At 45.2% G+C, this 21,440-nt stretch overlaps 1 protein-coding gene across 3 annotated transcripts in view; it reads left to right on the top strand.

Moving 5' to 3' along the window:
- ITCH (itchy E3 ubiquitin protein ligase) overlaps window positions 1-21,440 on the top strand; it is a 779,961-nt gene that overhangs the window by 317,603 nt on the left and 440,918 nt on the right. For all 3 annotated transcript variants that reach the window (XM_069243816.1, XM_069243814.1, XM_069243815.1), the window contains one exon: window positions 9,164-9,215. In XM_069243816.1, coding sequence (XP_069099917.1) covers window positions 9,164-9,215 — 52 coding nt within the window. The remainder of the gene's footprint in view (window positions 1-9,163; window positions 9,216-21,440) is intronic.

Here is a 21,440-nt window from a genome sequence, read left to right as displayed (position 1 = left end):
CTCTTGACATCGTCCTCATTGTGATTACGTCAGCTCGTCACATGAGCGAAGTGCAGGCACTTCTAGTGCAATCACCCCACACAACTGTTTGATATTGGTGCCGAGGACTCACCTGGCCTTTTTACTTAATGTTGTATCTCCCCTCTACATTTGGCAGTCAATCATTCTACCAGAGTTCTTTGGTCCCTCCTACTCCTCCTTGCTCCCTCTTAACCCTCTGAGAGGAGTATAGTCTCTCTCTGTCTGATCTATCCCAAAAGGAACATAAGTGGAGCTAGAAACATGAGCATCCCCAGGCCTCATACTTTCCTAGACTGCTAAGGAAAGTCCAGTCCTGAGTCACACACCTGGAAGATTAACATTTTTGAAATATTTGAGATTTTAGTACTCAAAGAAATATGATCTCTATAGTTATTGCAATGTTTCCATTTCTTTTATAGGTGAATTAGAATCAAACAAATGATTTCAGAAATAGAAGCAGTCTATTTTGTATGTGTTTCTTATTTTTTCTGTGTGTTTGGAACCAGAGAGGCCACAGCATGGTACATGGTGATCCACACTAAAACAAGGTGTTATGAGGTCAGTTGTATGGTCTGTTGACAGGATACAAGTGTTATGGTAATCCAACCTTTTCCTCAGTGTCTGTTCAGGTATTTTGCCCATCTTACTTATCTTCATCTTATTTTCAGTTTCTGATTTGAATAAAATTCATTTTGATCCTGAAACTTGTATTTTACAGCCTGGAACATGCAGTTGTTTTCAGACACAGGAAATAATGGGACAAAATAGGTAATTGTTTTAGGTTTCTCTTGTAATGGCACTTTTACCATTCATGGTGAGCATTATGTGCAGTACATACTCTCTACAAACCAAAACAGGCTTTAGGTCAACCTCCTTCACCTTATTTTGTTCCAGAATCACAAGCCTTTACCTTGAGACATTGTCAATGACAACTTGGATCAGGGTCCAAAAGTATGTTAGTACTCTTTCTGTTTCGGTCTTCTCCCTCTACTTGAATGTACTAGGGACTATTTTTACTACTGAAACTACAATCAGTCATCAATTATTTGCCATTTAATTTTTTTTTATATCTCATACAGGTATTCAGTACACCAACCAAACCATTTTATTAATAGTTTTGCTCTCTGTCGGGCATGTATTCATTGCTTTTGTCAGCACTTAAGTGGCCATCTAACCCTAACATGGCCCCCTCTCTGTGTTTATATTTCAAATCAGAATGGCCTTCTTTGCATTAGGCCGTTGTGTCGGCACACACTACCTTTTCAGTTGCAGAGAGTATATCCATATAACTCTGCACACATGCATAAGTGTCATTTACATAATGTCCGATTTGACGTGATCTGCTTTTTAGCTGTATGTACGCTTATTGTTTTTAGCCTGCTCTCTAGCGGAACATCCAATCACATCACCGTCAATTCTATGAGCAAGCTCTTTCGTCATCTCCAAATCTTGCACAAGTCTCATTGTCTCTGCTCGAAAACAAAGTAGGCAACTACAAGTTTGCAACAAAAACTGCCCCAACATGTATGCTTCCTGCCTCAAAGAGCACGTTGCTTCATTTTAACCTCCTGTTATTGCCACCATGGACACCGGAGTGGTGAGGCTGTTACCCACTGCTTTGGTTACAAGTTTTGTTCAACCATCAAAACGGACGACCCACCCAAGAAAGCGGAAGAGTGTGTACCAATCTTAAATACAAAAGTTAAACCAATCCTAGATTATGATACATATCCAACCCCACATGAGCCATGCACATCCAGATGCTTCTGGTACTGTTTTGAAGTCATCACTGAAGATGAAGCCCGCCTCAAGAAAACCCTGAAAACCAAAACTTTGAACCATTCTCTAGACCCTATCCCAACCAACATTGCAATAGACCTCTACAACCACATGCTTCCATACTGGATAAATCTAATTAACCTCTTTATCAGCCACTGATCCTTTTCCGATGCCCTCAAAACTAGTTAGGTTACCCCATTACTAAAGAAACTTTCTGCTGATATGCGCCATATCGCCTACCTCCCTGTCCTTGCCAAAATCACTGAAAGAGGTGTAGTGGATCAACTCACCCAACACATCAAGGACAGCAATCTTCTAGACAAATTTCAGTCTAGCTTCAATCCAAGGCTGTGGCACCCAAAAATGCACTGCCACAGGTTATCAACGATGCCCTTCGAGTCCTAGATTCGGGCGGCTCCTGCCTCCTCATTCTTCTGAACTTTCAGCACCCTTCGATACTGTAAACCATCACACACTTCTTAACATGCTAAAACTAAGACTAGGCATTTAAGTTGTAGTGCTTAAATGGTTTGGATCTTACCCCACGGAGAGATCTCAGATAATTAAAATTAAAAACTGTCTCTAAACTCTAAAGACTCAATCAAGGTGTCCTCAAGCTCTAGTCTTGCTCTATTTAATCATTACATTGAACTGTTAGGAGCGCTATTAAGAGGCCTGGATCCTATGTCACCTCTTTGCAGATGACACACAACTGTACTCCAAGGACCTCTCACTTTTTGCCACCTCCCTCAACTCTATTTGGGAATAGATGCTTTCTAGTCGCATAAAACTGAAACTCTTTAAAGCCAAATTCTTCCTCATCTCCACCTCAACTCTCCAACTGCTTTTCAATTATGGATGGATAATCTGAACATTATCAATAAACCTACCAACGTTGACAGTGCCAAAACCCTAGGTGTCATCCTGGACAAAAGACTTAACCTCCAATCACAAATCATTACCATGACCAAAAATGCACACTTCCAACTGCACCTTCTCTGGGAGATCCGACGTAGCATTCCTGAGTAAGACCTGAAAACGCTTGTCCAATCTTTGGTACTCTCTAGACTAGACTCCTGCAATTCTCTCCTTACAGGCCTCCCCAAGTCCCACCGGTCTGCCTTAAAATCCATCCTCCATTTGGCTGCACATGTTATCTGTGGGTCCAAAAGAATTGACCATATCACACCTATGCTCATGACTCTCTGCTGGCTTCCCATTGAAGCTGGGGTCATATACGAGACTGCTTGTATCATCCACAAAGCCATCCACTCTTCCATCCTTCACTACCTAGCAAACTAACTCAAAATAACAGGTGGCTCTAGCTCTTCAGAAAATGCTGACAATCTGCTGCTCGAACGTCCAACTTTCAGAAGAGAAAGAATTACGGCACAATCTTTCTCATGTAATGCGACTAGAATTTGGAACTCGCTACCACAAAACCTTTGCACCATCAGCTCTTTCTGGATCTTCAGAACGGACCTTAAAAGTCTTCTCTACCAAACACATTTTTCTAGGTAACTCCTCGCTGAGCTCACCTCCAGGCACACGCCCTCAAATTCTGTGGTGTGACCCTGACCATTACATGACACTCAAGTGTCTTATTGACCTCACTGCTTCAACTCTGTTAATATGAAATATGTTTCTGTGCAACCTTAATCACTTTAACTTTACAAAATATAAGTGTAGGGAACTTGTAACCTTCTGCGCTCTATTGCAAAGTGCTGTGACACCTCTGGATAGTGTTTACACTATGTAAAAACATATAAATAAGTATTAGAGTGTAAGGAAATGCCTCCTTGGCATGGTTACCCCCTAACCTTTTGCCTTTGCTGATGCTAAGTTATGATTTGAAAGTGTGCTGGGACCCTGCTAACCAAGTCCCAGCACCACTGCTCTTTCCCTAATCTGTACCTTTGTCTCCACAATTGGCACAACACTGGCACTCAGGTAAGTCCCTTGTAACTGGTACCCCTGTTACTAAGGGCCCTGATGCCAGGGAAGGTCTCTAAGGGCTGCAGCATGTCTTATGCCACCCTAGGGACCCCTCACTCAGCACATGCACACTGCCTCACAGCTTGTGTGTACTTGTGGGGAGAAAATTACAAAGTCGACATGGCACTCCCCTCAGAGTGCCATGCCAACCTCACATTGCTTTTGGCATAGGTAAGTCACCCCTCTAGCAGGCCTTACAGCCCTAAGGCAGGGTGCACTATACCACAGGTTGGGGCATAAGTGCATGAGCACTATGCCCCTACAGTATCTAAGCAAAACCTTAGACGTAAGTGCAGCGTAGGCATAAGAGTATATGGTCTGGGAGTTGGTCATACACAAGCTCCACAGTTCCATAATGGCTACACTGAAAACTGGGAAGTTTGGTATCAAACTTCTCAGCACAATAAATGCACACTGATGCCAGTGTACAATGTATTGTAACATACACCCAGAGGGCATCTTAGAGATGCCCCCTAAATACCTACCCAACTTCTAGTGTAGGCTGACCAGTCCATGCAAGCCTGCCACACACCAGACATGTTGCTGGCCACATGGGGAGAGTGCCTTTGTCACTCTGTGGCCAGGAACAAAGCCTGTACTGGGTGGAGGTGCTTCTCAGCTCCCCCTGCAGGAACTGTAAGTTTGAGACTCAAAGGCTCCCCCTTTTTGTTACAGCGCTCCAGGGCATCCCAGCTAGTGGAGATGCCCGCCCCTCCGGCCACTGCCCCCACTTTTGGCGGCAAGGCTGGAGGAGATAATGAGAAAAACAAGGAGGAGTCACCCACCAGTCAGGACAGCCCCTAAGGTGACCCCTGCCTTGAGAAATCCTCCATCTTGAGTTTGGAGGATTCCCCCCAATAGGATTAGGGATGTGCCCCCCTCCCCACAGGGAGGAGGCACAAAGAGGGTGTAGCCACCCTCAAGGACAGTAGCCATTGGCTACTGCCCTCCCAGACCTAAACACACCCCTAAATTCAGTATTTAGGGGCTCCCCAGATCCCAGGAAATCAGATTCCTGCAACCTGAAGAAAGGAGGACTGCTGACCTGCAAGCCTGCAGAGAAGGAGGACGACAACAACTGCTTTGGCCCCAGCCCTACCGGCCTGTCGCCAACTTCGAAAACCTGCCCCAGTGACACATCCGACAGGGCCCAGCGACCTCTGAATCCTCAGAGGACTGCCCTGGACTACAGGACCAAGAAACTCCTGTGAACAGCGGCCCTGTTCAAAACCAGCTACTTGTTTGCAGCAGTGACCCCCAGGAGACCCTCTGCCTAGCCCAGGTGGTGGCTGTCCCGAGAGCCCCACCTGTGCCTGCCTTCACCGCTAGAGTGACCCCCAGGTCCCTCCATTGAAACCTATACAAAACCTGACGCCTGCTTTGCACACTGCACCCGGCTGCCCCTGTGCCGCTGAGGGTGTGTTTTGTGTGCCTACTTGTGTCCCCCCCCAGTGTTCTACAAACCCCTTCTGGACTGCCCCCTGAGGACGCAGGTACTTACCTGCTGGCAGGCTGGAACCTGAGCACCACTGTTCTCCATAGGCGCCTCTTTGACCTCTGCATCTGACCTGCCCTGAGCTGCTGGTGTGGTAAGATTGGAGTTGCCTTGAACCCCCAACGGTGGGCTGCCTATGCCCCAGGACTGAGACTTGTAAGTGTTTTACTTACCTCCTTAACTAACCTTTACTTACCTCCCCCAGGAACTGTTGATTATTGCACTGTGTCCACTTTGAAAATAGCTTATTGCCATTTTTACAAAGACTGTACATGTTATTGTTTTCATACAAAGCTCCTAAAATATCTAAGTGAAGTACCTTACATTTAAAGTATTAACTGTAAATCTTGAACCTGTGGTTCTTAAAATAAACTAAGAAAATACATTTTTCAATATAAAAACCTATTGGCCTGGCGTAAGTCTTTGAGGGTATGTTCCTCATTTATTGCCTGTGTGTGTACAACAAATGCTTAACACTACCCTCTGATAAGCCTACTGCTCGACCACACTACCAGAAAATAGAGCATTACATTTATCTACTTTTGCCACTATCTTACCTCTAAGGGGAACCCTTGGCCTCTGTGCACAATATTTCTTACTTAGAAATAGTATATACAGAGCCAACTTCCTACATGGAGCAGGACCCAATTTCAAGCAGCCCAGTGATTTCACAGCATCTACCTATACTCTGCCTGGAGGGCCTTCAGTTTCCTGTTGTGCTATGGGCTTGTCCACTGTTCCAAACCTCCTGCCCTCAGCATTTCGTTCTCCCACCTCACTCTCACATCGCTCATGAGCTTGGCCTCACACAGCCCTAGGCTGCCATAGGACTGCTGGTTCCACTTTAGTTCGCAGGGTTGAATTGACAAGGCAGGTATTCGAGGCCCTCCCCTGGGTGATGGGGAAAGCGTCACCCATTGACTTCGACCTGGGCACTTGAGGTTTAAGCCTTGAAGTGCCCAGGGTGAGTGTAAATCAGTGACACTTAGTCACAGAAGGGGGTGGGGTCAGCGGTCTCACTGACCCCATCCCACTCTGTGACGAGGCTGGGACTGCTGCCTTTCACCGTCAGCCAATGAGGGAAGGCAGCAGTCCCAACCCTCCGAGGCTTAAGGTAAGTGTGTGTATGTGATCTTTTAAAATGAATGTTTGGTGCATGTTTGAATGTTATGGGTGTTGTTAATGGATGTGCGTGCATGTGTAAAAGAATGTGTGTGTGTGTGTGTGCTTCCCGCCCGCGCCCTCCCTCCTAAAGCTGCCAGCCGCCACTGGGTTTATTACTCTTGCATCCTGCTTCGAGTGGCCTGCCCTGACAGCTGTGCCATTGTGTTAAGCCAATGGCGGGCGTGGGGAGGGTGGGAGTATACAGGAACATCCTTGGGGTGGTGGGGGGCATTTGCGCCATTTGGACGTTCTAAAATAAGTCCCCCATGGACCATCACCTGTGTGCTTTTCTACACACCTCCCCCGCTAGGTCATCGCCCTGGGCTTGTTGGGGTGTGTGGGGGTCATGTTTGCATAATCCTCACTGTAACGTCACTTTCCCGGTTGAATAACAATGACTGTAGCGATATGGTGAGTATTGCCGATGCTGGAACTAGGTTTGAGTCCAGGCATCAGCTGAACATCCTGTGATTCTTGGCAAATCACCTAATCTCCATACCTAAAAAAACAAAAACAAAAAAATTATCTTGTGTAATGTAATTAGTGCTCATGTACATTGCTCCAATGACATTGGGCAGAGTTCACACTACATAAAACTCCAAAAACATAATAAAAAGAAAATAACCGGCCAGATTCCAATGACACTAACCAGATGGTGATCCATGAAATAGTCAATCCAGGAATGTGGGCCGCTTTTTCGGGAGTTCCTGGGCCTAATTGTGATCCCAGTCCGACCCTGCTGGCTCACAGACATTGGGCATCGGCATGGCACTTAATTCTGAACTGTAGCAGCTGCCACAGTGCAGGGTACAGCAGCAGTCGGTGTGGCAATCATAGAGCATCACCTTAAGCTTGGAACCCTGCACTGCCCTCATAGGGAAGGTACTGGGTCAGAGAAGCTGAGCATGTGAGCAGAATATTGCCTTCGTGTGCAGATTCTCATTGTAACTTCAATCCTGTATTCCAGCACTCGTTCGGTGTTGTGTTCAGGCTCAAGAATCTTGAAGGCGTGTGGGTTCCTTATTAGTTTGGGTACTTGTAACTAAAAACATTCCTCATTTGCAAAAGGATTTTGTGCTTCCATTGTATGGAATTCTGCTAATGGATGCAAAATTATCACTGAAGCTAGATATGCATAAGGCCTTACCCAGTGATGGCAAATATTCCAACACTTTATATGCTAAAGGTTTGCTAAACGGGAAGATTATAAAGCTGCTTTGGAATGTATTTTGTTTGTGCTAACCATGACAACTGCTGCTTTACTTCTGCATTCACCACAGAAGCATCAAACATACTGGTTTTACCAACAGTTGTTATACAGTATATTATGCAGGTTTAGAAATTGATAGAAAAACAACTGTTCGGTTCCCTAGTGCACTTTGACTCAGTATGTGGCCTGCTAATGAATACTCGAGGTATAGTAAGATAGGCTGTTAAGGACACTCTCTTTAGGACCCTGTAGACGGGCGCTAGGACACCCGGCTACCCAAGACTGCGGCCTCCTGACCGACTGGGACCCCGGGGGCACCGTAGGGTCTGAACCGGAAGACACACCCCTCGGGAATCCGGATATCCGGATTCCAGTCACAGAAATGACAGCGCGTCCATGGAGGGCGGAAGTGGACACGAGGAACCAGGAAGCAGACGACAACGCAGGAGATCCGAAGAGAGAGACAGACGAAAGAGGAGAAGAAAAGACGGAGCCCGAGACCGGAGAATCTAGAGAGCGACAAGAAGAAGAACCCCACGCGGAGCAGAGCTACCTGGGGCAGCTGACTACTGAAGACAGGCCCGAAGAAGGGAAAAGGAACCCAGAAACGCCGAGACACCACCACGTCCCTGTAGGGGCGTGGCTCCAGCAGGTAAGTTCCTGTTTCCACAACAGGATAAACGCTTTGCTGGAGAAAGAGAAAGGGGAGAGAGGGAGGGAAGGGGGTGAGGGAGGAAGGAGGGACGAAGGGAAGGGATAAAAAAGGGGAATAGCAGACAGAGGCTGATAGAAAGAATTCTTGTTTTTTTTTGTTTCCTTTCTCTGCCCTTATTGACACCATTGGCCCTTGTTTTGAGCTCACTTGGAGGACTAAGGAATGAAGTACGGAGAGTAACATTTAAAAAAAAAACTTATCTTAATAACACGGGTGAGATATAGATGACAGGTCCTCCTGAAAAAAAAACTTTATTTCACTAAGGTGATTTAATATTGGGTAGAAAGTAAAACTTTTTTTTTTGTTTTTGTTTTTTTGTTTTCTTCTTCTCTCCCTCCGCCTTTTCCTTTGTAGTCCACCTTACCCCACTCTCCCCAGATCCTCTCACTATACTAACATGGTTCAAGGAGTTAAGAACAGAGCCACGACTTACCTTACCTTCTTTCCTTTCCCGGCTTCCCTGGCGACGGCGTTCCCCACGAGAGCTTCGGAGGGACCCCAGAGGACCTGAAAGAGAGAAGAAGGAGAGAATGTTACATTGAGAAGGAAGAAACTAAAAAAACTGATAGAGAGGACTTGTGAATTATCAATAAAATATACATCTCTCAAAAACCTAAACCTCTCGAGTCTTTTTGTATGCCCTTACCTCTACGCCCGCCGCCACAGACCCATTGCATTAAGTCCTCAACAAGTAATGAAACTAGAGTTGTTTTACATTATTCATTATATTTTTGATGTATGAGCATCGATTTAAATGTTTCTTTTCTCCTGGTTTTTATTTTAGGTACTGCACAGCCCGAAGGTTCACAAGCACAAAGTGAAACCGTTGCATTGAGGTATGACCGTCAAAGACCTCTGTAAAGGTCATGCTTAAATCTTAAACTCATTATACTGTAAATATTTAAGCTAATTATATATATATATATATATATATATATATATATATATATATAATGTTTGATGGCATGTGTAGCTGCAGATGCTATGCATAATCCTGCCATCTAGTGTTGGGCTTGGAGTGTTAGATGTTGTTTTTCTTTGAAGAAGTGTTTTCGAGTCACGGAATCGAGTGACTCCTCCTCTTTGGCTCCATTGTGCATGGGCATCAACTCCATCTTAGATTGTTTTCTTTCCACCATCAGGTTCGGACGTGTTTCTTTTCGCTCTGGTAGTTCGAGTCGTAAAAGTCCTCAAAACTCTCTAATTCGTTGACACTTTGGTACCGGCGGATCCAACTTTTTTACTCGCCCTTCGGGGCACCCCACGCCCAACTCTGGCCTGGTCGGGTAGACCACGTGGAAGCCTCATGGAGCAGACTCCATTTCGCTTTTGTACTCGGTGCCACGCCAATTTCGCATATACAGACCAACATCTTGTCTGTAATCTTTGTCTATCTCCAGACCATCGAGAGGATACTTGTGAGGCCTGCAGATCCTTCCGCTCGAATAAGACTCCATGAGACAGAAGAGTGCGAAGGTTGGAAATGGCATTGAGAAGCACCGAACGTCTCAATGTTGAGGAAGAGGAGATTATGCACACCACAGTCTCAGTCCGAGGGTCTGATTCCAACCAACAGTCCGAGGAGGACAGACCGTTCCCGGCAGGACAGCACGTCAGTACACCTGCCCATGTCCAATCCAAGCCCAAACACAAGGCCTCTGGAACCTTAACGCCAGAAGGCCATGGCTACACCCGCAAAAAGACTTCTGGTGACCAAGCAACAACTTCGGCACCGAGAAAGGCCACGCCACCGAAGCCTTCTGACTCGAGCCGAAGCACAGGCTCCGAAACAGGCAAACACCGACCCATTGACTCGAAGCCTCGAAAATCCCTTTCTGAGTAGAGGCCAACATCCACTCCCGGCCTTTCGATCCTGAGAAAACCGGCTTTGGAACCGAAAAGACCTAACTACACAGAGGAGCATGCACTTTCGAAACAACATAAAGAAAGCCATAGATTTTCAGAGGAACTCACACAAATTCAGAATTCATATTCATAAAGACACTGGCAAGATTATAACTGCACCTCCTCTGAAGACTAAGAGAAAGCTAGCCTTTCAAGGACAATTGAACACTGATCAGCTACCAGCTAAAGTGCCAAGGCCTAAGTAAAAATCGCCACCTCCACAATTTTCCCCTCATCAGTCTCCTCCTCATTGTCCTCAACTGATTGTCTCTCCACCTACTACTCCTACACCTGCACAGTCTCCTGTACACTCTGCAGATTCACAACACAACAATGTCGACCCATGGGATCTCTATGATCCAGATCCCATTTCCGATGATACCCCAGACTGCTATCCTTCCAAACCATCACCACCAGAAGATAGCACTGGAATACACTCAAGTTCTGGCTAGGGCGTTATCATACCACAATGTTGCCATGCACACCGAGCCTTTTGAGGATGATTTTCTCTTTAATACTTTATCCTCCACTCACACAACTTACCAGTCCCTTCCCAGGTATGTTAAAACACACACATCAAATTTTTCAAGAGCCAGTCAATGCCAGGATCATCACTCCCAGGGTGGAGAAAAAATATAAACCACCTCCCTCTGACCCAGCATTCATTGCTCAAAAACTGCCTCCTGATTCTGTAGTTGTGAGTGCGGCAAGGAAAAGGGCCAACTTCCAGTCATCTGGTGATGCACCACCACCAGACAAGGAGAGTAGGAAATTCAATGCTGCTGGCAAAAGAGTAGCATTGCAAGCAGCTAATCAATGGAGAATAGCCAACTCCCAAGCATTACTTGGGTAGGTATGATAGGGCACACTGGGACGAGATGAAAGATATCATCCAGCATCTCCCCAAAGATCAACAAGAGAGGGACAGCAAATAGTCGAGGAAGGGCAGGCTGTTACTAACAACCAGATTAGGCCAGCCCTAGACTCGGCAGACACAGCAGCTAGGACAATCAATACTGCTGTTAATATTCGGAGGCACGCATGGCTTTAGTCGTTGGGGTTTAAACCTGAAATCCATCAGGCTGTCCTTAATATGCCATTCAGTGCGAAACCACTTTTTGGCCCTGAAGTTGATACGGCCATTGAAAAGATGAAAAAAGACTCAGACACCGCTAAAGCCATGGGTGCTCTGTATACTACACAATATAGAGGTTCATTTAGAAAACCTCAATACAGGGGTGGTTTTAGAGCACAAACATCTGAGGCATCCACCCCACAATCCAAATCATCTTACCAGCCTCAGTACCAATGAGGTGGTTTTAGAGGAACTTATAAAGGCCAATTCCCCAGAGGTAGGGGAAAAATATCAACCAGCAAAACAAGCCTCACAAACAAAACAGTGACTCACTCCACATCTTCCCTCATCACACTTCACCTGTGGGAGGAAGACTGCAAACGTTTCACAAAAATTGATTACCCATTACAACGGACAACTGGGCATTATCCGTAATGGTTACTGCATAGAATTGGCACAAATTCCCCCAGATATATCTCCAAAACCACACAAACTCTCCTCCCAACACATCTCCATGTTGCAAAAAGAAGTACAGTCACTATTACTCAAACAAGCCATAGAGCTTGTTCCACAACATCAGATAGGAACAGGGGTTTACTCCCTGTACTTCCTTATTCCCAAAAAAGATGGAACCTTGAGACCAATACAAGATCTCAGAACTCTCAGTCTTTACTTCCTATCAGAACACTTTCTCATGGTAACACTACAGGATGTAGTCCCACTGCTACAACAACAAGATTTCATGGCAATAATAGACCTCAAGGATGCGTATTTTCACATACCCATCCATCTAGCGCACAGAAAATATCTCAGGTTTGTAATACAGGAAAAACATTACCAGTTCAAAGTGTTACCCTTCGGGATAACAACCGCTCCCAGAGTATTTACAAAATGCCTTGCGGTAGTTGCAGCCTACCTAAGAAGGCAACACATCCATGGCTTTCCATATCTCGACGACTGGCTAATAAAATCCAACGATCATACACAGTTTCAAAACCATACACATTATGTAATACAAACCCTACACACTCTAGGGTTCTCTATAAACTACCAAAAATCCCACTTGCAACCGGCGCAACAGTGTTTAGGGAGCTACACTAAATACGCAAACACCACTTGCAAGCCCAAGTCGGCAAAGAGTACAAACATTCCACAATGTATTGGCACAAATTCAATCATACCAACAGTACACAGTCAAATTTGTCATGAAACTGTTGGGCATGATGGCATCATGCATCGCCATTGTCCCAAATGCAAGATTAAACATGCGACCTTTACAACAGTGCCTTGCAAAACAATGGACACAGGCACACGGTCAACATCAAGATCTACTGTTGATAGACCGCCAAACACGCATATCGCTTCAGTGGTGGAATTCCACAAATTTAAACACAGGGTGGCCATTTCAAGACCCTGTGCCTCAAACCACACTTACAACAGATGCATCAATGATTGGATGGGGAGCACACCACAACAATCACAACATTCAAGGACAATGGGACACTAAACACAAACAACTTCACATAAATCACCTAGAATTGCTAGCCGTATTCCTAGCACTCAAAGCCTTTCAACCTCCTCTCGTTCACAAACACATTCTGATAAAAACAGACAACATGACTACAATGTATTACCTAAACAAACAAAGAGGGACCCACTCATCTCAACTGTCCCTTTTAGCACAAAATATTTGGCATGGGCAATACACCACAACATTCACCTAGTAGCACAGTACCTTCCAGGGATATACAATCAATTAGCAGATGTTCTCAGCCAAGATCATCAACGAACACACGAATGGGAAATTCATCCCCAAGTGCTTCAGACATACTTTAATCACTGGGAAACACCAGACATAGACCTATTCGCCACCAGCAAAAACGCAAAATGCTGGAACTTCGCATCCAGGTTCCCGCACCCTCTATCCAAGGGCAATGCTCAATGGATCAACTGGTCAGGGATATTTGCTTACGCTTTTCCCCCCTCCACCTCTCCCCTCATTCAATTTCTAGTCAACAAACTGCTTTGAAACAAACTCATACTTACAGCACCAACGTGGGCATGTCAACCATGGTACACAACACAGTCAGATCTGTCAGTAGTACCACACATTAAACTCCCCAACGGACCAGACCTGTTAACACAAAACAGACAACTGATCAGGCATCCAGATCCAGCAATACTCAATCTAGCGATTTGGCTCCTGAAGTCTTAGAGTTTGGATATCTACATCTTCCAACAGAATGTATGGAAGTAATTAAACAAGCTAGAAAACCGCTACCGGGCATTGTTATGCGAACAAATGGAAAAGGTTTGTGTTTTATTGTCAATCTAAACAGATTGCCCCTCTTTCAGCATCAATTCAAGACATTGTAGGTTACTTAGTTTATCTGCAAAAAGCAAATTTAGCCTTTTCGTCCATCAAAATACATCTCACCGCTATTTCAGCGTATTTGCAAAATATACAACACACGTCTCTATTTTGAGTCCCTGTTATCAAAGCCTTCATGGAAGGACTAAAACGCATCATACCACCAAGAACACCCCCAGTGCCTTCATGGAATCTAAATATTGTACTGACACGACTCATGGGCCCACCATTTGAACCTATGCATTCATGTCAGATTCAATACCTAACATGGAAAGTGGCATTCCTAGTTGCAGTTACTTCATTAAGGAGAGTTAGTGAAATCCAAGCTTTCACTATTGACCAACCCTTCATACAAGTACACAAACATAAAGTAGTACTTCGGACAAACCCAAAATTTCTACCAATGGTGATATCACCTTTTCATATCAATCAAACAGTGGAACTCCCAGTCTTCTTCCCACAGCCACCCTCGGTAGCAGAAAGAGCACTGCATACATTGGACATCAAAAGAGCTATAATGTATTACATTGATAGAACTAAATAATTGAGGAAAACCAAATCGTTATTTGTGGCGTTTCAAAAACCACATAGGTAATCCTATCTCAAAACAAAGACTAGATAGATGGATAGTAAAATGCAACCAAACAGGTTACCTAAAAGCCAAAAGACAGCTAAAGGAGCAACAATGGCATTTTTAGGAAATATACCAATGACAGAAATTTGTAAAGCAGCCACTTGGTCAACACCCCATACATTTACCAAGCATTACTGTGTAGGTGTGTTAGCAACACAACAAACCACAGTAGGACAGGCTGTACTAAGAACACTATTTCAAACAACTTCAACCTCTACAGGCTGACCACCGCTTATGGGAGGAAGAACTGCTTTGTAGTCTATGCATAGGATGTGTATTTGCAGCTACACATGCCATCGAACGTAAAATGTTACTTACCCAGTGTACATCTGTTCGTGACATGTTCTGCTGCAGATTCACATATGCCCTCCCGCATCCCCGGGAGCCTATAGCCGTTTAAGTTAAAATATTAATTTGTACATATGTATATATATCTCTGTTCCATTTGCATGGACATCTCTTTTCTTTATACTCAATCACTCCTACCTTACCCTCTGCGGGAAAACAATCTAACATGGAGTCGATGCCCATGCGCATTGGAACCGAAGAGGAGGAGTCACTCGATCCCGTGACTCAAACAGTTCTTTGAAGAAAAACAACTTGTAACACTCGGAGCCTAACACGAGATGGCAGACGTATGCACAGCATGTGAATCTGCAGCGGAACTGCCACAAACAGATGTACACTGGATAAGTGACATTTTCCATATATATATATATATATATATATATATATATATATATATATATATATATATATATATAAAGAGAGATCGTAATCTGTGCAGCAACTCTGTAGTTTGTGCCTTCCTGCTGATTCTTGCACCCATTTATGTCTGCTTTGTTTGCCAAAAAACATGTTTGTTGTGCCTTTAGAAAAGTTGTCCCTCTTGCATCTAGTCTCTTCATTTTCATTATATGGAATAAGTATCACTCAGATGGTGTTCATATCTGTACTAAATATATTAAGAATTAAAATCTGACTGTCAAGTGCAAGGGGACTCTCCTTCAACACTGGATCTTTTTTTAATAGTGGCGGTAGTGCTTCATTCCTCATCCTAAAGTTGCGTAAGCCTTTGCTTGTCGGGTGACTCAGAACTTATTTTCACATTTCCGAAAGCTCTGGTATTAGTAATTGGCATAAATACTATGGCCACAAAAATACAATTACCATCTATGGGGTGAGACAAGATTTTGTTCAGATCTGTGGGTGAGACTCTCCTGAATGCCTGCGCTCACAGCTAGAATCTGCATACATTTGATTTGACAGGTGTAATTTGCATTTGCTAAGAATTCAACAAATAACTGATAATAATTCCTCACACCCTCTTAACCAGTAGAGAAGGACGAAAGTTATTTAAAGAAAAAAAAAGTGTGGAAGGGAAAATGCCACTTCCCAAGACAGCAGAGTTTAAACTTGTAGGAACTGCCTCAAACAAATGTCTGTGACAGACTCCCGTCAGGTTTGGCAACACATATCCAAGGCCTGAAGTGACTGCACCTTGATGAATTCCCAAGGCTTTGTGGGACATGAGGTAAAGCAACACAAAGATTCCATGCTGTGACCAGTTGAAGGGAAGGCCCTGTTCCCAATCTTGTAGTAGTTCTTGTGGCCGATCATTGTCCTGGTTAAAATCTTTGGGTTAGTCAAAGGAAAAAAAAAAAAAAAAAAGCACCAGTGGGACTTGTCCCCTTCCTGCTATTGAGCTCCTGTGAAGGTGTGAGGGTGTCAACGTGGCTCCTGGTCTCGCTCCCGAAGCGGTTTCTCTTTGGAGCTGATTCAGACCCTTGCCCCGAGGCAACCCGAATTTCCTGGTCCATCTGTGATGCCAAAGGAAAAATTGAAGAATTCTGTGTTGTCTTGCTGTCTCTTTAGCCATTACGGACTCACTCTGTTATGCCTCCGGCCCCATGGAACAGCGAGGGCCTCTACCTGAGACTCTGCCGGTGGATCTGCCCTCTGTGCCAGCTGGACTGTGAACCAACTACGGACTCTGCACTGGCTTCAGTGCTGACTCAGATCCTGGTGCCACGACCCACACCAGAATCTGAAGCATAAATGGGATCTAACAGGGAAGCACTACCTATTGTGCTTTTCTACTTCAAGCCTGCTCCACTTCAACCAAGACTGCACCCTGATCTACTTGGGCAGCAGCATTTGGGGGACCCACTAGATTGTAAAACCTTGCCCTTTCCTCAAAGGAGGGCAGTAAACCTCTGTATTTCATTTGCAGTGGATTGTGACGGAGATGCATATGATGCTGGTGATGAATTTGCTTACCAAAATACTGACTGCAACTAGTATGCTGACCTTCAGAACACCAATGGTCTGGATACTTCGCCAGACACTGGGCTAGTTTAACTCCTGGGCCCTTACACAAAAAAGTGCATCCTTCACCATGGTCATGCAAAGGGCTGCTGCGGTTCTCGACCCACAGTTAACTTGATCTGGAGCTTTGGTGAACAAGCAGATAGCACATCGCATCGTCGAGCCCCGGCCTTCTTTTCTTCTTAAAGAATCTTTTTATTGTTTTCACCAGTAAACAGAACACAAAAATAAATCAATACAGTAAACCATTTGAGAAAAAGATTACGGTTATCTCCAACCAATTGACAAGTAGCATGGACAAGTTATCAGAGACTATTGACCAATACATCAAATAGGGTATCTCTTGTATAAGTGTCCCCATGCTCTCTCCTCCTGGTGGTGCATAGAACTCATTCTCATTACAATAGTTGTTTACCCCTCTTCATCAGTCAATTCTACCTGTGCCTCCCAAGTCTTCAGGTCTTCCACTACTGTTGTTCCGCCTGCATTCTCTGAGGTGGACTTCCTCAGCCACTGTCTATTTTCTGATATCCCTTTTCCAGCTATCCACACTTGGGCCTGTTTGACCCCTACATGTAATTGCCATCCTCAGTTTTGCTAGTAGGAGAAACAACTGGATGAACTTGTATTCCATCTTCCTACTCTTGTATGTCACCTAATAGGCATAACATTGAGTCACGTGGTACAATAATTCCACAGATGTCTGTCAGGTGCTGTACCACAGAATCTCAGAATACGCTGATGGGCAGTGCCATGCCCAGTAGAGGAATGAAGCCTTACTTTCTGAACAGCGGTGGCATCCACTCGCCCTAGTGGGATCTACTCTATGCAGTAGTACAGGGGTAATATAGGTATGTTGAAGATAAAGTTCACTAACTTAAATTGTGCATTACAACACACTGTGTGAACTAGTGAGCATGCCCTATTCCATTGTGTCTCATCTGTTGGTGTCCTCAGATCCTCCTCCCACGCGGTCCTGGCTGGGAACTGGGTCTTAGGCCCATCAGTCAACATGGTTTTGTATAGTTGTGAGACCAGGTGTCATGCCCCTCACTCTAACGCCCCCAACTTCAGTAGTGCCTGAAACAAAAGTGAGGAAGACAGGACAGACGGGTACGTGGGCCATAGTTCTCAAACTATGTTGGCTATACGGGAGTACTGCCCACTTCCTACTGCAAATGTCTCTTGTGCTGCTTCAAAAGCAATGAATTCCTTATTGGTATAGAGATCACCTAGAGACTCACAGCCACCCTCCTCCCACACCGTAATGTCTACCATATTTGGCAAATTTCAGAAAGCAGGCAGATTCTGGAAGTTAAACTCCCGAGCGAAGGGAGCTTTTCCTAACACTGCCCTCCCAGCGCTCTCCCATAGGGACGCAGTGTGCTTAATTAAGTATGGAGCTAAATCCGAATCCCATCCATCGGAGTGCAGCTACTTTAGCCGTGTGGTTTTAAGAGTCTCATCCGCCAATAGTCTTCCAGTTCTCTCCCGCCAAGAAACAGTGGGCTGCATGTTGCGACTGGGAGGCAAGGTAATGTACCTCCATATTTGGAACCACAAGCCTGCCCTCCATTGTGGTCAAATATGTGTTCATGAGCTACTTTGCTCCTACCACCCACCATAATAAGCATTGAGTAGTGAGTTCAGGATGTCTAAAGGTCAGTCTGTGCAGTGTACTGAACGAATTCTGTATAGTATAGAGGCATCGTGGCAGGAAGACCATTTTTGCTACAACCACTCATCCCATCAACGTCAGTGGCAGAGTGCTTCAGAATTGTATCGATGCTTTCATTCCCTCTGCAATTCTGTCTGTATTATATTGCTTCTATAGACACTCAGCAGAGGACACCACCATGATCCCCAAATACCAAAACTGGTCAATCTCCCATTGCAAGGGCAGGTATGGCATAGAGGCTGGTTCTGCCTCTGCCATTCTTCCCGGAAGGAACACTAGTGATTTACACTGGTTAATCCGCAACTCAGTAATGTCCCATAGATATCCAAATTCTTCAGGGGCAAGGACTCTTTTGGAGTCGTTAGGTGGTATGGAGTATCATTAGCATAGAGTGACTCTAAATATGTCAGGTCGCCCACCCAGATTCCCCATTCAAACATCTCCTGTCTAATTTGTATCGCTAGAGGTTCCAGGACTATCGCAAAGAGTTAGGGTGAGCGTGGGAAGCGCTGCCGTGGTCCCAAACTCACCCTCCATGGGTTTGAGGATAAACGCCCAACTCTGACCCTAGCAGTCAAGGCAGTATGCAACAGGCATACCCAAGATCTGAACTGTGGTCCAAACCTCATTGCTTCTAATTAAATAATGCCAGTCCACTGTATTGAAGGACTTGGCTATGTCGATAGATACCACCAGTTCCTCCCTTCTGTTTTCGACTTGATGCGTAATATGCATCAGTCTTTTCAGATTAATGATTGTGTTCCCACCCGGTATAAACCTACACTGATCTGAGTGTATCAGCTGGGAGATCACCAGCCCTAGCCAGAGGGCAAGGACCTTGCAGAGGACTTTAATGTCTGTTAATCATCATAAGGGGATGATAAGAAGATGGATCACAGGACGTTGAGCCAGGTTTTAGGATCATGGTGATTCAACCGTCTCACATGGATGGAGGCAGTACACCCCACTCATCTCTAGATACACCTCCGGCAACCACTGAGCAATTTCCACAGTGAAAGCCTGATAGAATTCAGCTGTAAATCCATCCCTCTCAGGCGACTTTAAGCACCCAAATCTTGTGTGGCTATTTCCCCCACTCGCAGAAGTGATAGACTCACCAGGAAGTCAGAAATACGCTCCAGATCCAGACTCTGTGGGCTACTGTATACCTGTTCCAGGTGTTCCTTAAGTGTGTGCAGTATATAATGCTGTGCTTAAGCACCTCTCCCTTTAGGGGTCTTAGGATGTAGTATAGGAGGACGTGGGATATCCTGGCAAAGGATCCAGGCCAGGAGGCACCTAGTGCTGTCTCCCTCCCTATGCAATAGTTGGTGTTAGGACTTCAGGTTATAATGTTCAAGTCTGTCCCTCACCAGTGCTACCTGACGCTGCAGTGTGGCCTCCTCGCGCCCCCTGCTCATCCTCAGGGGGGAGACTTTGTCTCTGCAAAGGCACCCTCCTTGTGGAGGAGTTCTGACTGCAGTGCTTGACACACCCTGCACGAGAGACCCACACGCTTGCCCCTCAGCACAGCATTCATTGTCTCCCGCTCCATAGCGCGACTCAGTCTAGTCGTCCAGTTGACCTCAAAATAATCTTTCAGCGCCCCCACTAGTATTTCACGACCCACAGTATCCTGCTGTATCATCACAGGAACCGCCACGTGCATAGCAACTGGGGAACACTTCCCCATTCAGATAAGAAAGTCACTGGTGAATGGTCAAAGAACCAAAGGGACAAGTGAGACACTTCCTGTGTCTTGGGGGCAAGATCTATAGGCAACAGGATACGATCAAGTCTGCTGAAAGTACCATGTGTTGGTGAGGAGCATGTGTATCCCGCTTCATTTGGTGAGATTCCCTCCATATGTCACACAGCCCTAATTGTGTCCTGACCTTCCACAACTGCAATGTCAACGTCGGCTTAGTATTATGCCCAGGGGAGTACAGATTCAAGTCGCCATTAGCTATGTAATTAAAGTCTCCCACCCAGAACAGACTAGTAAGAGCCACCGGAGACACAACACCTCTTACCGTTCTATAGAATGATTCATCATCTACATTCGGCCTATAGGAATTTACAAAGGCTACATCCATCCCACCCAGTCTGCCCTGTATCAGCAGGTATCGACCCTCCACATCTGGTCCCATGTATATCAGTGCAAACGGTACACCTGGGGTGAACCATATCAACACACCACAGGAGTATGACGAGTAGTTGGCATTGTGTCTGACCCCTCCGTTTTTTGTCTTCTCATCCCTAAAGTGAGTTTCCTGCAAGCATCCAGTACTCTCCCCCAATGCCTTTTGAGAAGGGAAAACACTATATATTTTTTGGTATGAGCTCTGACCCTCTACATTCCGAGAGAGGGGTCTTAATTTACTCGGGTAGTCCTTGACATAAGTCAGCAATTGATCAATCTGCGCAGTACCGCACATATGAAACTGGCAGCAAGCCCAACATGTCAAACAGTCAAACAGTCAAATATCCCACTGAAAACTCCCACCCCCCCCCATTCAGGACGAGTAACTACAAACAAATACCACATACATGCCCAAGATACTCAATGTGACCAGGACTTCCACATTGCCACCTTTTATCACATCCCTTAACTGTCCTCCTGAATCAGCCCTCCAGTGGAATTTCACCCCCCCTCCCAACCACCAATGTACAACTTCTTTGACAGTTTTTCTGTAACATATAACTGTATAAGTAGATTCAACACTGTAGGCACTCTTGCCCCGTCAATTCTGCGTATTACTAAATCCCCATTACATTGATAAATATCAGGAAACTTAGAGGTCATCACATGTCGTTTATCTGTACTCCCGCCTCCCCCATCATTCTTGCTCCTCTCATTCAATTACTGTATGACCAAGAGGATCAACTGCAGTTTTTGGCATGCTATTCTCACACCTTTTGAAGCATTGTTCCTTGCAATGGTAAGGCATTTTTGGTGGCTTATCAGTCTTAAAGCTAGGGTCCCCAAAAATAAGGGGGACATTCTGGTTCTCAGGCACCCATATCGGGGTTGATGTCTTCAGAATCTGCTGGTGAGTCAGATTTCTTA

The sequence above is a fragment of the Pleurodeles waltl genome, chromosome 7 (assembly GCF_031143425.1).
Source record: "Pleurodeles waltl isolate 20211129_DDA chromosome 7, aPleWal1.hap1.20221129, whole genome shotgun sequence".
Lineage (NCBI taxonomy): Eukaryota > Metazoa > Chordata > Amphibia > Caudata > Salamandridae > Pleurodeles > Pleurodeles waltl.
The sequence above is the reverse complement of the archived record's forward strand: the minus strand, read 5'-3'. Positions and strand labels throughout refer to the sequence as shown.